General features: G+C 50.1%; 1 protein-coding gene across 6 annotated transcripts in view; it reads left to right on the top strand.

Moving 5' to 3' along the window:
* The window catches only part of MYLK (myosin light chain kinase), a 263,098-nt gene that overhangs the window by 198,739 nt on the left and 48,600 nt on the right, over positions 1–15,759 (top strand). For all 6 annotated transcript variants that reach the window (XM_034659556.1, XM_034659553.1, XM_019803103.2 and 3 more), the window contains 2 exons: positions 1,113–1,199; positions 15,493–15,543. In XM_034659556.1, coding sequence (XP_034515447.1) covers positions 1,113–1,199; positions 15,493–15,543 — 138 coding nt within the window. The remainder of the gene's footprint in view (positions 1–1,112; positions 1,200–15,492; positions 15,544–15,759) is intronic.

The following is a 15,759-nucleotide window of genomic DNA, read 5'->3' as shown; positions in this document are numbered from 1 at the left end:
CCTCTGAGCTTCCTCTCTTCAGCAGCAGGAAAGGGAATGGCAGGAAGGGGCTCTGAGGGGGAGGCTCCCTCCCAGCACATCCCTGAAGAGAGCTCCTTGTGGGGAAAATGCTCCTGGGGAAAATGCTGGAGCATAGTGATAGCTGTTTAAGCAGATGCTTCTTATCCAAGTTCCTGGGTGGTTTCCCTGAAACATCCTGAAGTCCAGTCTCCTCCGGGCCCAGTAAGGCCTTTTATGCCCAGCCCAGCCCAGCCCAGCGCAATGTTATTCTTCTGCCCCAAGAGGGGAGTTTCCCCTGGCCTTGTCCACACTCGTCATTAACGTGGAAGAGGGAATGTGGAGGAGAGGCCTGAGGAATTGTACACTCACCCATGTCCCATTTCAGGTCTACCCAGAAGGCTGTGCAGGGTTTCATGGGGTCTACTTTGAGGAGGGGTGCGGAAGCTCCCATAATGGGTCCAAGGCTCCGTCCAGGGGCCGGGAGAGGCATGCCGGCTGCCTGCCGCGAGGCCTTCGTCGGCTCTGGAGGTCTGTCAGTGGCCATGTGTAGAAGATGCAGAAGGTGCAGGCCCCTTCCAGGCCGTGAGCCAAGGGCATGGGCCCTGTCCCCTCCTTCTGCATAAGAGACCTCTCTATACAGAGCGGCTTTGGGAAATGCAGAGTGGTTAGCCCTGCTGAGTGAAGGCCCAGGGAAGGGAAAAGAGGGGAGAGAGGTAAGCAGAGGGCGCCAACTCTCCTCCAGCCCTGCCGGTGATGTGACTCGTGGTGGCACGTGCCTGCCGTAGAGGGGAACGTGTTCCCCAGCTCCCAGGATAGCCTGTCCATCCATCTTGCCGCAGCGACTGTGCTCTTTCCCCCTGATTTATAAGGCGCAGCGGAGTGGACGCTCCTTCTTTGGCGCTTCTGTGGAGGAAGGTGCCCAGTGGCAGGCGCCATCTGCCCAGCAGGCACGGAGGGCCCCCAGAGTGGAATGGAGAGCGGGGCGGGGGGGGGGGGGGGGGGGGGGGGGGTTCTAATTTTGGTCAAGGGGGGATTTTTTATTGAGATGCCTCCTCGGCTCATTTCCTTGGGCAGCAGCCAACTCATGTTTGTGGTTACCTGTTCTGTTCCAGATGCTCCCACCAAGGAGAATGCCAAGGCCCCGGAGATGAGAACCCGGAGGCCCAAGAGCTCTCTTCCCCCCGTGCTAGGAACGGAGAGTAAGTACTTGCTCAGCTCTTCTAGACAACCCCAGCACTGAGGGCCAGCGTCAGAGCCCCAGCCTCCTTGGCTGCACCCTGGTGAAGTCCCGGTGCCCGGGCCAGCGGCCCTTCGGCCCTGCCCACCTCTCCCAGCCTCCGCACATCCGCGTCCACTCGCCACCTCACTCAGGCCCTCAGTACTTCTTACCAGACTCCTTCTCCCGAGTCCTCCCAGGTGAGTCTTTCCTGCCGGGTAGACCTTTCCAGGCTGTGGCTCTGACCTTACCACTCCTGGCTGCAGTCCCTACAAGTGAGCCTCACACACGTCGCCACCCCGGCACACCTGCCACACTTGTGCACGCACATTCGGACATGGGCCCAGCCTTTCTTTCCAAGTCTGCCCCCAGCTCCTCACTCCTATCTTACACTCAAGCCAGACCGGGCTCCTCAGTGTGCTCTAGAAGCCCGGTGTCCCTTCCATTGTGCCTCGGCTCTGGGAGCACCTCTCTACGTGAGACGTATCTTTCGTGGGACAGACTCCCCCCGAGCAGCCGCCTCATTACTTTCAAAGTAACCCTTCCCTCCTGCACACTCCCAGAGCACTCAGCAGCGCCCTGCTGCCCTATCTCCTGCCCCGTGTCTGGTGATGTGTCTGCGGCTCACTCCCCTCCACCAGTGTAAGTGCCCTGAGGGCTGCTGCGGGGTCTTCCTGGATGCCGTGCCTTGCTCATGGAAGGACCTTATGGAGGCTCCTAGAATCAAGTAGCCTAGAATCAGGGAAGGAGCTTCTCCGTGATTCTACAGGACTGTGTCCCTCTTCCTGGGTCTCACCTGGAGGACGAGGGCCCACTGATCTATGAGGCACAGCACCCAGGGTCCACAAAAATATCACAGTCTCTTCTAGAATTAGAAGAAAACATAAACTTTTAGGTCAAAGAAAAATGTTTTAATTCATAGCATTAATATATTTATACCAGTGCAGTTGTAAAATATAATTTATGTGTGTGTGCATACGTATGTATATATACATATATATCAATTTTTTTCTTCTTTTTTTAAGTGGAGGAAGGGGTTCATGAAGGCAAAGGTCCATAGAGACCACAAAAGTCATAATGAGGCCCTGGCTTCCCCTACTGATTAATTATGGGTCTCATTTTATTAAGACTCTGCTTTGAAACCCCAGTTTGTTTTTTTTTTTAAAGATTTTATTTATTTATTCAACAGAGATAGAGACAGCCAGCGAGAGAGGGAACACAAGCAGGGGGAGTGGGAGAGGAAGAAGCAGGCTCCCAGCAGAAGAGCCTGATGTGAGGCTCGATCCCACAACGCCGGGATCACGCCCTGAGCCGAAGGCAGACGCTCAACCGCTGTGCCACCCAGGCGCCCCTGAAACCCCAGTTTTAATAGAGGGTATGGAGTGGGTTAAGCATCCCACACACACTCTGTGTTTAAAAAAAAAAAAAGACAATCTCTTAATTACCTATGCTAATAGGGGAAAGTGATTGAGCTTCATTAATTCAAAGGCTGAGTCTCTTTCCCTGTTAACAAGGCAGAGTTCTGTGACTTAGTTTTATTCTCTTCTTTTCAAAGCTACATATTTACCTTCCTAACGATGAGCTTGGGTTCCTTGAGCACGCACCAGCCAGCTGTCAGGGGGATGCTCAGCCTTCAGTATGTGGGGTAGCCAAACTGGAACCTATAATGTCTAATGGATATTTAACCAAAGTGGGGAGCTCAGATGGTCAGGAGTGGACATTTAATAAGTTGCTGGAAATGCATAAATAATTGTAAGAAAAAGCTAGTAAGAATGGGTTGGTGATTTTCTTTTCCAAGAGGATTACTTGGGCCTTGCTCTATTCGTTAGGAGAAAATGGGATCTTAGAAGAGCTCCTGGTGCTTGTGACTTAGGGGTCTGAGCCCGTCCTCCCCTTTTCCTGGGCACAGCAGCGGGAGCGCGTGGAGTTTGAGCTGGGTCATCAGGCAGCCTCCTGTCCTCAGCTCCAGCACATCCATTCCAGGCAGATCCTGGGGGAGTGAGGTGTCAGGTCAAGGGGAGAGCTGAAAGGAGAAAACAGGCTGGAGACAGGGAGCAGCCCCGAGAGCTGGGCCTTTGTGCTGGAGGAGGGAAGGCTGTGGGGAAGCAATCAGGTTGTCATCCTCCAGTTCCAGGATGGGGCTCTCAACTCCGGGGAGCTTTTGAAACCGCTGCTGCTGGGGCACCCCAGCTCAGTTAAATCAGAATCTCTGGGGGTAGGATCCAGGCTTCAAAATGTGTTCCAGTTCCTGGGCCATTCCCGCATGTGGGTGTGGTCAGTCAGGCTGGAAGCATGGCGGGCCTGCACTGTTGGGCTTGAGAAGTGGAGGGGTCTCCTTTACTGCCTCTGTTAAGTGCGGCACTGCCTTGGGGCCCGTCATGCCCGTTCCTCAGACTATCTCTGGCACCAACCCACAATCTCTGCTCTTTAGGGAGGGAGCAAGATGCTCGAAGCAGAGCTGGAAGACAAGGTTCTTACCCTTCTAGAGGGAGTGGGGAGTGGGGCTCAGTCAGTGGCACTGCTCAGGGGGTGGGGCAGGACTGGTGGAAAGTGCTTGTCTTCCTTTCCATAGCAAAGAAACACATTCGTGACTGGATTAACTCCAGCAGACCCTGCTTGTCTGTGGAAGGGGAATTTTCCTCTAGCCTTTGTGTTGCAGTTAGGACAGGCACCTTACCTTCCAAAGGAATGGAAAAATGTGTCTTCGTGTACAGTAATGACCACCTTGAATGGTCCATCCGCCCAGCCTCTCATCACCCCACCCATCACCCTCTGGGCACTGAGAGCTTTAGCAGAGTGGTTCTGGTGGCCCCTCTGCCTGCTTACACACCTGTGCTCAGAAACCTGTCGAGTTCTCTGGATGCTTCTAGAATACCATGGAACTTCCTTCCCAAAGGCTTTTGAGAAGACAGCTACTCAGAGATAGTAAATCAAGGAGGTGTCTTTTAGACCTGTACCTCCAATTCTATTCTCAGTTTTTGGGATAATTTGTGGTATTTATTAATTACATACATTAAATATGCACGCATTCTTCTTTAAACATGCTAAAAAGTATAGAGATGTTCCAAGTACAACATGAAAGCCCTCTTTCATCTACCCCCAGTTCTACTCACCTCCCCAATTACATTCACAATGGTTTTTTTCCGAGCATTTACATATGCAGATGTAGATACATCTGCATTGTGGACATCTCTGCAGCTTGCCTTCCTCTCTTAGCAGAGCCGTGCCTCGTCCCAGACGTCTCTGATCCCATGAAGAAGCCCAGATTCTCTTGTCCCCCAGTGCCCCGGCTGTCTATGTGTGTTCATTTTTCTCAACGGCTGGGAAGTACCTAGTCTAACTAGGAAATCCATCTCTCCTGCCAGTAACTGAGGGAAGGCCAAGTGTTTTTCTTGTCAAACAGATCATAGCCAGATCCCTCCCCACATGACCTCCCCACCCTCAGCTGTGTTGCTCAGTCCTGTGTGCGAGCTGTCAGGTGTGAGGGTAGATGGCACATGTCCATGAAGTGGCCTGGGAGCCCCTAGGAGTCCTGCTGAGGACCGTGAGGGGAAAGCCAAGTCCATCGGCCACCCGAGGCAGCAGGATGGGAGGAAACAGACGGAAGTACAACCTAACGTGCCAGACACCAAGTCACAAGTCCAGTCTAGTGGCAGTTTGCGGTGATTTGGGATGAGGGGAGCTCTGGGCTGGGTTAAGAAGGAGAGGGACAGGTGGTGTGGTTGAAGTGGAATGGTAACATTGCTGGAATGCTGGAGGGAGGAACTACACAGATGCCAGAAGGAATGTTGTAAGCTCCCCTCCCCCCACCGACTCAGGTGCTCCCTTAGCGCCTTCCCAGCCCCATGCAGCAGGCATCATGTCAGGTGCTTGGGCCCTGTCACTTCAGGCAGGTCTCACTCAGCTGAGCTATAAGTAGTTGTGCCCCTTTTACACATGAGCAAAATTGAGCCTTAGAGAGCTAAACTGTCCTGCCTAGGTCTGATGGCTGGTAAGATCTGGAAGTGTGAGGCCTACCCTCATCCACATTCCTGTTGCAGCGCCCGTGCCCTGCCGGTCTCAGAGGCATACTTTGTGCTGTCTACATACACCTGGGCAGTTCTTCCCCCCAGCCCATGAGGGGCAGGGGTCTGCTGCCATGGAAGCTGAGGGGACGAGGAGGGCGACCCCTGCCATGCTTGCCAGGATCCTCAGACCTGTCAGGGAGTTTGTCGCAAGCCTTCCAAGGGGAATTTTTTTTTATGACCTTATTTTGATATAATTTCAAATTTACAGAAAAGTTCAAGAATAGTGCAAGGAACTCTTATATACCCATTACTTAGATCCACCAATTATTTACATTTTGTTCCATTATCCTAGAATTCTCTATGTATGTATTCATATAAATTTATTCACCATTCATCAGATATTCATACAGATATAGATACACTATGTATATATTCATATATATTCACCATGCATCACATAGATTAGATACACATATACCACTTATGGATAAATTAGAGACATCATGCCCTTGACCTCCAGATATGGCATTGTGTATCTCCTAAGAACATAACCATAATGCAGTTATTAAAATCAGGACATTTAACATTAAACCCATACTCCTATTCAATGCACGGTCAATTCAGTTTTTGTCAGTTGACCTGATACCCTTTTAATGCTACTTTTCACCCTTCAATGGGAATTTACTGTCAGCACTCCTGGATCACTCCATCCACTCCTCCAGTCCGGAGTGGTTGTCCCCTACCTTTGTAGAAAGAACAAGAAAGAAGTGCACAGGCCCAGGGGAGAAGCATCCAAGACTGCTGGGGTTGTGTAGGCATGGGACGTGGCAACATCCTCACTGGACCTCCAGATGCCCCATTACTGTGCCTGGTTTTGGGGCAGTGCTTGGCACAAGACATAGCCAGAAAAGCCACCAGGCTAGAAAACAAGGGACAAAAGTCTTGGTTCTGCCTCTGAACATGTGGCTTTGGTCAAAGCCATTTGTCTCTGGGCCTGTCAGATGGGGACTATCCGAACTGAACTGAGCCCAGGCTTTTCCAGCTCTGACATCAGTCCATTCAGTGAAATGCTTTTTTTTTTGCTTGCTTTTTTTTTTCTTTTTTTTCTTTTTCTTTTTTTTTTTTTTTGAGTGGCACAGTTCAGGTGAGGTCAGCTAACTCCCCTTCATATCAGCCAATATGCGATGGGTTGAAGCTACAGCAAGTATGGCTTGTGTTACCCAGTAGTGGAAATATCCTGATGGGAAGGAGGCTTTAAGCAGAAGGTCCAGGTCTCAGGTATTCCAGCTGGAGGGGACCCGCATGGAGTTTTGTGTGAGGGAGGCATTGATGGGGCTTCAGAGCTGGTTTTAGAGAACATAGATGAGGCAGTGCCGCGTGGTAACAGACTCAGCACTCAGGGATTCCTCCTGTCAGTCTGTAGAGCTGATGGTCTTTCAGAAAAGAGATGAATGAGCACAGGGCACTTTTATAACTTGAGGACAGACGCCAGGGCCTGTTCATTTCTGAAATGTCCATGCCTAGCCTGAGGTAGGGATATAATAAGCATTTGATTTTTCAGAGAAATTCATGAGTTGCCATGCTTTAAGTGTCCCTGCCTCTTCTGCACTGCTGGGATTTGGGGATGATGCAGACAGAACACCCCTTTGTATTCCGTGCCTGTCACTGGCCTGACCTTGGTCACTTTGGCTGCAGTGACCGCAATGAATCACCCCAGATGATGCTTTTAGATGCCTTGGCCTTGGCCTCCTGTATGTGTCTCTCCGAAACCAAAAGTCAGGTCAACTTGAAAGCATCTTTGGATGTCTGAAGTAGTGCGCAGTTTTCCTGAAAGATTCCCTCAGTATCACATCTTGCTTTTAAATATTCTCTTGAAGTCAAGGGGAATGTTAAATCACGATAGGATTCAAAGGAAGGAAACGCTAGGCAGGTTGAGATTTGGCATCAAGAGTTGCCTGACACTGGGATCCTGGAAGAAAAACTGGGGTATTTCCACAAAGGCCTTTGAAAGCTGGCACCGGCTCCCAGGGTCTCTCTACCAAAGTATTGCTCCGTGAGGAGGGATAGTGCCTAACATCACCCCCCACCCTGCCATGCATGTGACCCTGTGACTGCCCGCCCCCACCCCCCCGCCACCGGGCCACTGCTTCCAGCTCCTTCCCCAGTCTTCTCCCATTTCCCATGATCCCATGAAGTGGGAGGATGGGTCCTCCCCAGGGAGGACGCTGGCACTGCTGTCCTGGCCATGCCGGGTGCCTCTTGCACAACCATCCTGGCGTTCTGTGTCCTGGGGGCTGGGGGATGAGTATTTGCAATAACAAGAAGAGCAGCGTTCCTCTGGAATTTTCTTATGTGACCGCCTTTGCTATGAGGGGATGTGTTTGGGAAATTTCCCCAGGGATGTTAATTCTGGGGAAATGACCACTAATCCTCTATAGGTCTGTCTATAAGGACATCCTGGAAGGGGCCAGGCGTGTACCAGCGGTGGGGAAGTGTTGGGGGTTGTCCCAGCGCCTGTGTCTGCCCGAGTGCGGGGCAGTGGGATTCGGCCTTCCCTCCTCGGGTCCCCACAGCCACCCTCCTTCCCCGACACAGCCCTGTGTGCGAGTGCGCCCTCCACACTTCACCCAGTCTGAGTCACCTTCAGAAGCCTGTGGTAGAAAGTTAATGCTGATTTTGGGAATTGCAAAGGGTTTGATGTCTATTTTTAGTTAACTACCTAAAAAGGGAAATGTCCCCAGAGAGGCAGACATCCAGGGACCTCCGTGTACCCGAGGCTGTTGGTGCCACCTCCCTAATTCTCCTTTGCTTTCCATCATCTCAGACCCTTTTGACACTGGGAGACCCCCCTTCAGGCTCTGTAAATATCTCCCAGGTGCTTGCCCAGGTCTTCTGCCCTGCTGATTCATGGGAGAGGCACTCCTATGCCTTCAGACTGAGGAGTCTGGAAACTTCTGTGGATGTTGACCTCCTCCGCCATGCTGGGGCAGAAGGAAGGCTCACCAGGCCAGGAGTCAATTAGGGCTTGGGCAGGCCGGGACAGACGCACTCTATGGGTTGCTCAGATAGTCAGGAGACCCGCCTCCCCAGCCTTGCCCCCCGGTTTCCCAGCGGGCCTCCAAGCTCAGGCTTTGATTCATGATGTTTTCACTGGGCTGCTTCACCTCTTCCAGCCTCAGTCTCATCTTTAGAGTGGAAGGCTCAGCACCCAACAGCTTTAATCTAGTTGGTGACAGAGCAAGGAGGCGGCTTCTTTTCATGGGACGTTGCACAGGGGCTCAAGCTCCAAGGCTTTATCTCCCAGGATCAGGGTTGCAGGACTGGGGTAGAGTGTTCTAGGGAACTCCCAGGTTAACAGAGATCCCCAGGGGCTCCACTCATTCATTTAATAGCTTTCCAAGCATGTGCCAGGAGCCATGCTAGGCACTGGGGTACAAAAGGTGAACAAAATTGGCCCTCTTCCTGTCCCCAGGAAGCTTGCTGTGCTGTATGCATGTTGGCCCTGGGCTTCTGCAGCTGTGATGCCTCTGATGAGTGCTGACATACGCCCTCGAAGGGGCATCGAGCCCAACCTGGCAGTAGTGGTGCGTGAGCTGGGGGCTGCTGGAAGAAGGTACCAGAGTTGACAAAGAGCTGAAGGCAAAAGTCTGGAACTACAGAAACAGAAAGGCATTGGGTGTGGGGGATTGAGGGTGAGGCAGGGCCCAGCATCGTCAGCATGCCCCAGACGGCCAGGAACTGTGTTTCTAGCAAATTTCCTAGCTGCCCCTAATACACACGCAATTTGGAAAACCACAGACATTGAGCATCGAGGGCCTGGGTGACCATGTTCCCCAAGAGGGAAGAATAAGAAAGAAGATGGGATGAGAGCTGGAGACAAATCTTGAAGGTCCTTGTGAGATGAGTTGGACTCGATCCTCAGTGGCAGTGACTGGCATTGGAGAGGTTTAAACAGTGAACTGATGGCCTCAGAATGATGGCTGTATTAGGGCAGGGACAGGGGCCCAGAGGCCAAAGAGGTTGGGACTAGAATAGTGACAGTGGGGACGTGGAAAGTGGCAGACCAAGGAGGTATTTAGTGGATGGAATTGACCGATGTTAGTGACAGGAGATGGAAGGGAGTGGCCTTGGGAAGGGCAAGCAGCAAGTTTGGGGAAAAGATCCTGGATTTGCTTTTGGACGTGTTGGGCTTGCAAGGGAGGGGACGGTCAGGTAGTGGGATGTATAGGTGAGGTGAGGAGAGAGGTCTTGGCTCCAGGTAAAATGAGGCCAGCACAGAGAGGGATAAAAAGAGGATCTCTGAGAGCAGCAGTGAGCAAAGTACCCCAAGGGTATCAGCATTTGGGGAGCAGTGCTAGGCCAGGAGGGGTTGCTGCCTGGGACTGATGGGCTGTGAGAGGGGACTGAGCTCCTCCTCAGAGGGACGGAACAAGGGGCAGGCTGTGGGAGGATGTTAGCTGCTAGCCTGACCATGTGGCTGATAGCTGCCATGGGATTTGCAAAGATGGTTGGATTTTGTTTTCCTTCTAGGATATTCCTCTCCGACAATGGCTGGTGCAAAAGTGTAAGGTGCTGGAGAAGGGAATGAGAGACACAGGGCTGACATTAATAATAAGATAATAAGACAGGTGAATGCAGAGGAGAGGAAACTAGTTAGTAACCCAAGGAGAGCTGAGAGTTTAAGCATCTGGACCAGCAAGAGTGTTATCTCTACCTAGGACTTGCACTGGGAGAAGGAGCTCCAGGAGCAGCAGGAACGCTATCATGTAGGTACAGAGCTCAGCTGCCACAGTGTGGCTTATGAATAGGTGAAGAAATGAACAGAGAAGTCCCCTGGGAATCCATCTGGGGAAGAGGGGTGACTGGGGGGAGTAGGGGGCTGGTATTAGAGCATGCAGTCTGTACTATACCTTCTTTACGACATAGCTTAATGCTTTTCAACAAATGTTCTTTCTCCCCTTCACATTTTGTGAGTGAGGGAACTAAAGCTCTGAGAGGCTAAGTGACATGCTTTACGTCACACAGCTCAGGGAGCGACAGGGCAGTATCCAAACCCAAGCCCAGCTCCAGAGCCCATGCCCACTGCCTTCCTGCAAGGGGACAGAGAAGAGTCTCGAGGGCCTGGATTTGGGAAGTGAGCTGAAGTAGACGCAACAGGGAGAAAGCAGCCCCACACATGGCATCAGGGGGCTCAGATCCTCTTTCTACCTTGGCCACATCTGTTTTTAGGAGCCTGACAAATCACCTGGGAATCTATCTCCTTTTTCATGACCTGGAAACAATGTGAGGTGCCCTGCTGGTGTTTGGTTGGGCAAAGACCCCAATGGGAAAAAGGACAATGAGATCATGGGATAGACACTGTATGCCCTGAGTCCAGCTCTCTGTGAGAAACCAGGTTTTAGAATCAGGGGATTCTGCTTTCTGACCCATGAAGTATGTTCTTCCAAGCCCTGGACACAATTAACGGATTTCAGCAGATGCCTTTATAAAATATGTATGGCAGAGGCTACAGAACTTCATTAACATTTAAAATTGTATTTACTAAAAGGAACCAAACCAGCTTCAAATACTAACCAATGCAAACAGCAGGAGAGGCAAATGTATGGAACAGACAGAAAGCTTTGGCCTTCCATCCATGTAACAGTGACGCAGGTAGAGCCTAGTTTGGGCTCCACCTCTAGCCACGTAGGTTTATCAGGGAAGTGTAGACACGGACTTTGGGGTCATGTGATTTCGTGGTGTGCTGCTGTCGTCCTCCCTGTTCGCTCTTGGCCTGCCATTCCAGGGCCTGTGGCGCTCCTTCCCAGCCTCCAGAGCCCGGCCACGGCTGCGTGTGTCTCTATGGCTGCCACAACAAAGTGCCAGACTGGCCGGCTTGCACAACAGAAGTGTATGGTCTCTCTGTTCTGGGGGCTGAGGTCCAAGTGCAGCAGGTTGGCAGATTTGGTTTCTTCGGAGGCCTCTCTCCTTGGCTTGCAGATGGGCGCTTTCTCCCTGTGTCCTCACGTGGCCTTTTCTCTGCACATGTGCCCCTGGTGTCTCTGTGTGTGCACATTTTCTCTTAGAAGGACACCAGTCCATTTGGATTAGGACCCCCACCCCATGGCTTCACTATAACTTAATCACCTCTTTAAAGCCCCTATCTCCAAATATGGTCATATTCTGAGGTACTGGGAGGCTAGAGTTTCAACATATAAATGTTGGGGGCTGCCGCTCAGTCCATAACAGCAGCTCCACACAGCTCGTCTCACAGATGGCTTTTGCTCTCCGTGGGAGGTCAGATCCTGGCTCGGTAGCAGCCCTTCGTCTTCCCTGGAGGGCCTCTCCCTTCCCAGCAGCCCTAGATGAAGAAGGGAGGGGCTTCACGGCTCAGCCTGTCGTGGCCATTCGAGCCCATCTGGTACCCGCTTCCAAGGGGTTTGACTTTCCCGTGCTGTTCCATCTTGGGGCCCTCCCTCTCCACTGAGGCCCAGCCTTCTGCTTTCAGATTTGTACTCCTCTCTCACCTGGGAAGAAACCTTGCTTGACATTTCCTCTTCTGTCACCCTGTTTCTCCTTGTCCCTTCAACTCCAGAACTCATGTCGGGTTAGTTGATTCCCTACCTGCCTCCTTGAGAATCTCCTCTGGAGTGACCTCTGACCCTACTGTCTCATGGAACTTGACGTCTCACACCTTGCCCATCACTCAGTGCTGGTCATACCTGAAGCCCAGTTCCCAGGGTCCATTCTCCACCCTTGCTTGCAGGGACAGCCCTATTACTGTTCCATCTGTGGAGGTACACAGTGCTCTCCATCCCAGCTCCTCACCGCGAGCCTGGGATCAGACCCTGGCCCCTTCCCATCTTTCACTGCATTCTTTCTCCCAAAGAACTGACCCGTTCTCACAGTTTGCATTATTATTGCGTGTTTGATTCTGGAGTCTTTCACTTTCAGTCTCCACCAACCTCCCTCTAGAATTCTGATCTTGGGCTTCTAGCCTACAGGTGGGTTAAATTCTTTCATCTACCACATTCACTTGGACCAAGCCAAATGCCTCATCTTTCATTCCCAAATTCTGTATTCCGTCACTATGATTTTCCCCATTTATCCAAGTCAGAAATCTCTAAGGAATCTTTGTACCTCCCTCTTGGTCAGCCCCTAAATAGTTTTAACTTTCCTTCTGTCTCTTATTTATATTTTCTTTTCTGCTGCCTTTACCAAGGCTGGACCTTGGTCCCTTCCTTCCCAAAGGATGGCAGTAGCCTCCGAATTGGATAGCCTTGCCCCCAGGAGGTGGGGAGACCTCCAGGGGTCCTCAAGCCCAGCACGACTGCTGTTTGCATGCAGACTCCCTGTTCACTCAGGACAAAGACCTAACTCTCAAACTTGGGATTCTAGACCAGCACTGTAAGTCCAGTGATGTTCTGTGTCTGCTCAGTATGGTAGCCATGAGCCACGTGTGGCTATCAAGCCCTTGAAACCTGACTACTATGACCGAGGAACTGAATTTTTTATTTTCTTTACTTTGAATTGTCACACTGCCTTCACGCCACTGTTCTCTAATCCCAACCCCGCACTCTGGACAGCCTCCACAAAATATCACCTCAGCTCGAGCCACTGTCTCTGATCCTATACCATGGGGCCCTTCTCCTGTCTCCAGTTCAGATGTTCTGAAGCCTGCAGGCCCGTCTTGTGTCCCACCATCAAGCCCTGCCTCGCCATCCCCTCAGCCCACAGTGCACTCTGTCCTTCATTTGAACAACTGCATTGTGTTGGCTGAATAAAACTTTTTCTTTTCTTTTCTTTTCTTTTTTTAAGTAGGCTCTATGCCCAGCGTAGGGCTTGAACTCACCACCCCGAGATCAAGAGTCGCGTGCTCTCTGGACTGAGCCCGTTAGGTGCCCCCTGGCTAAAACCTTTAAAAAAAAAAACTTTCCAGTTAACTTTTATTTTGAAATAATCTCAGACTTAAAGTTACAAAAATAGTACAAATAATTCTTGTATCCCTTCATTCTCATTCCCTAAATATCAGCATTTTACCATGTTTGCTTTATTATGTATTCTTTCTCTCTCACTTTTTCCCTTTCTTCTTCCTTCTACCTCTCCACACACACATGTGCACATATGTACATATTCGTACATGTAATTTTTTGAGTAATTTAAAAGTAAGTTGCAAACATGGTATCCTCAACACTCAAATATTCAGTGTATATTCCTAAAAACAAGGACGGTCTCTTATAAAAACCACAGTTTGGTGATCAAAATGTGAAATTAACACTGATACAATACTATCATCTAATTTATTGACCTTATGCAAATTTTGCCAGTTGTCCCATTGCTGTCCCTTATGACAAAAGGGGAAAAAAAGCTTTTCCTGTGGACCGCATACCTTGACATTTAAGCCCTTGAGAACAAGCTCTGATTTCTTACATTTGTGTGGTTTTCCTCTCAGTTCCCAGATTCGGAGTGTGTGCTGTCTGGCATTTGCCTGGCACACAGCAGGCCCTTGGTAAGTTTCTGTGAGATGGGCAGATGGCTTGATAATGGTGACAAGCCAGGGTGCATTTGGGGGAAGCAGGCCTCGCCCTGGGCTTCAGCACACACCTGGTGGTCATCAGCTCTGTGATCTTGGAGGTCGCCTCCTTACACAGTCCTTGTGCGGCTCTTAAGTGGGTAGCGGCACTCTCTCTGTTTTACAGGTGCAGCATAGCTGATAAACCTCCAGGTCAGCTGACTTGCCTGTGGGCACACAGCAACGTCCAAGCCAGGACACGGTGCTGCTTCTCTGTAATCTTGCAGAGGTGAAGCTTTATGGATGAATAATTGCTAACATTGCCACCACTCATCCCTTCAATAAATAGTACCAAGTGCCTCCTATGTTCCAAGCACACTGAGTATACAGCAGTGAACAAAAAAGAAAATGTTCCTGCCTTCAAAAACCTTTTACTTTAGAGATAGGTAAATAAACAAGTAAATATATAGTTCATTATATGGTGCTAAGTGCCATGGGGAGGATAACAAAGTAGGGTAAGGGAGATAAGAAGTGCTGTGGGCAGGGGGTTGCTATTTGATATAGAGGGGTTAGGGAAGATCTCATTGGTTAAGTAAGTCTTTCCCATTTTTTGTATTAAGGTATAATTTCTATATGGTGAAGTTCACCCTTTCTAGTGCACAGTTCTGTGAATCTAGACAACTCCATATAGTCATATAACTATTGCCATAATCAAGATATGGTTCCCCACCTTAAAACATCTCTTTGTGCCCCTTAATGGTCAACCCCTGTCCCCACCCCCCACTAATCTGTTTTCTGCCCCTGTAGTTTTTCCTTTCCTAGAACGAGGCATAGAAATAGAATTATAGTTCATAACCTTTTGAGTCTGGCTTCTCTTAGAGAAAGAGGAATATGTTCTGTGTATCAGTAGAAGTTTGTTCCTTTTTCCTGATAAGTAGTATTTCATTGTAGAACTATACCACAGTTCATCCATTCTCCAGTTGTGGGACAACTGGATAAATTCTAGCTTTTGGCAATCACAAATACAGCCATTATAACCGTTCACGTACAGATGTGTGTGCATAGATTCTCATTCCACCTGGAAAAATAGGTTTTGATAAAAGACCACAAGAAAGATGAAAACAAGCCATGAAGATCGCTGAGGATATCTTTGATATTCATCATGTTGTTATTTAGCCAAATGAATAGGTTTGTGCTGTGAAATTGGTTGGCTTGGGTCATTTTTCTTATTTGAGTTACTTGGGGAAAGTGGAAGGAATGGAGTAGGAATGGAAGAGACCGTTTGGCAAGTTCATTCATTTGTTCATTCATTCATCAATCCATTCAGCAGACATAAAAAATGAAAGCCACTAGTCCACAGTCTGTGACCCAAAGGAAGCCTGAGACCCTTGGATCCACACCAAAGGCTAATTTTAGATGGTTTATCTGACGTAATTTCCTTTCTGAGTTTCCTGAAGTTCGGGTGAGAGAAGAGTTAGTGAGTGTGGAGTTCTCATTGGTGAAATGGACAATGGAGAGTCGAGCATTTTTGAGTTTTTATCTCAATGGACGCTCCGGAGACCGCTCCAGAGCCGCTCCCCTCCCCGCCCCCCCGCCCCAGAGAACTGATAGTCATTCAGTCATGAGCTTGTCTGTGTGGGAGTGCAAGATCTCCTGAAAAACACAGTCAAGTGAGGGCTCTGTCCGGGGCAGGGGCAGTGGGCAAGGCTCCCAGGATTCAGGAGCTTTGTGAAAGACCCGGATTGACAGAAAATAACCTGTGAACTTCTTTGTTTCAGGTGATGCAACTGTGAAAAAGAAACCCGCCCCCAAGACACCTCCGAAGGCAGGTAATTTTCACCAGCAGCATTTGGGGGTGAGAGTCATCTGCCATGAGGGGTTTTTCCTTTGCCCGGCTAGACTGAGCACTGGTATCAGGTCCCAGGAGACCAGCACTGCCCCTCCCAGAGTCAAGCTCTGCATTATTCAGGCCAAATTTTCCCCAAGAGCCTCTGCACAGCCTGGTCCCCTACCCTCTCTCACTACTTGTCTTTTCTCCTGCTTCC

Source organism: Ailuropoda melanoleuca, chromosome 1 (assembly GCF_002007445.2).
Source record: "Ailuropoda melanoleuca isolate Jingjing chromosome 1, ASM200744v2, whole genome shotgun sequence".
Classification (NCBI taxonomy): Eukaryota; Metazoa; Chordata; class Mammalia; order Carnivora; family Ursidae; genus Ailuropoda; species Ailuropoda melanoleuca.
Note: the sequence above shows the minus strand (reverse complement) of the source record. Positions and strands in the feature narration are given on the sequence as shown.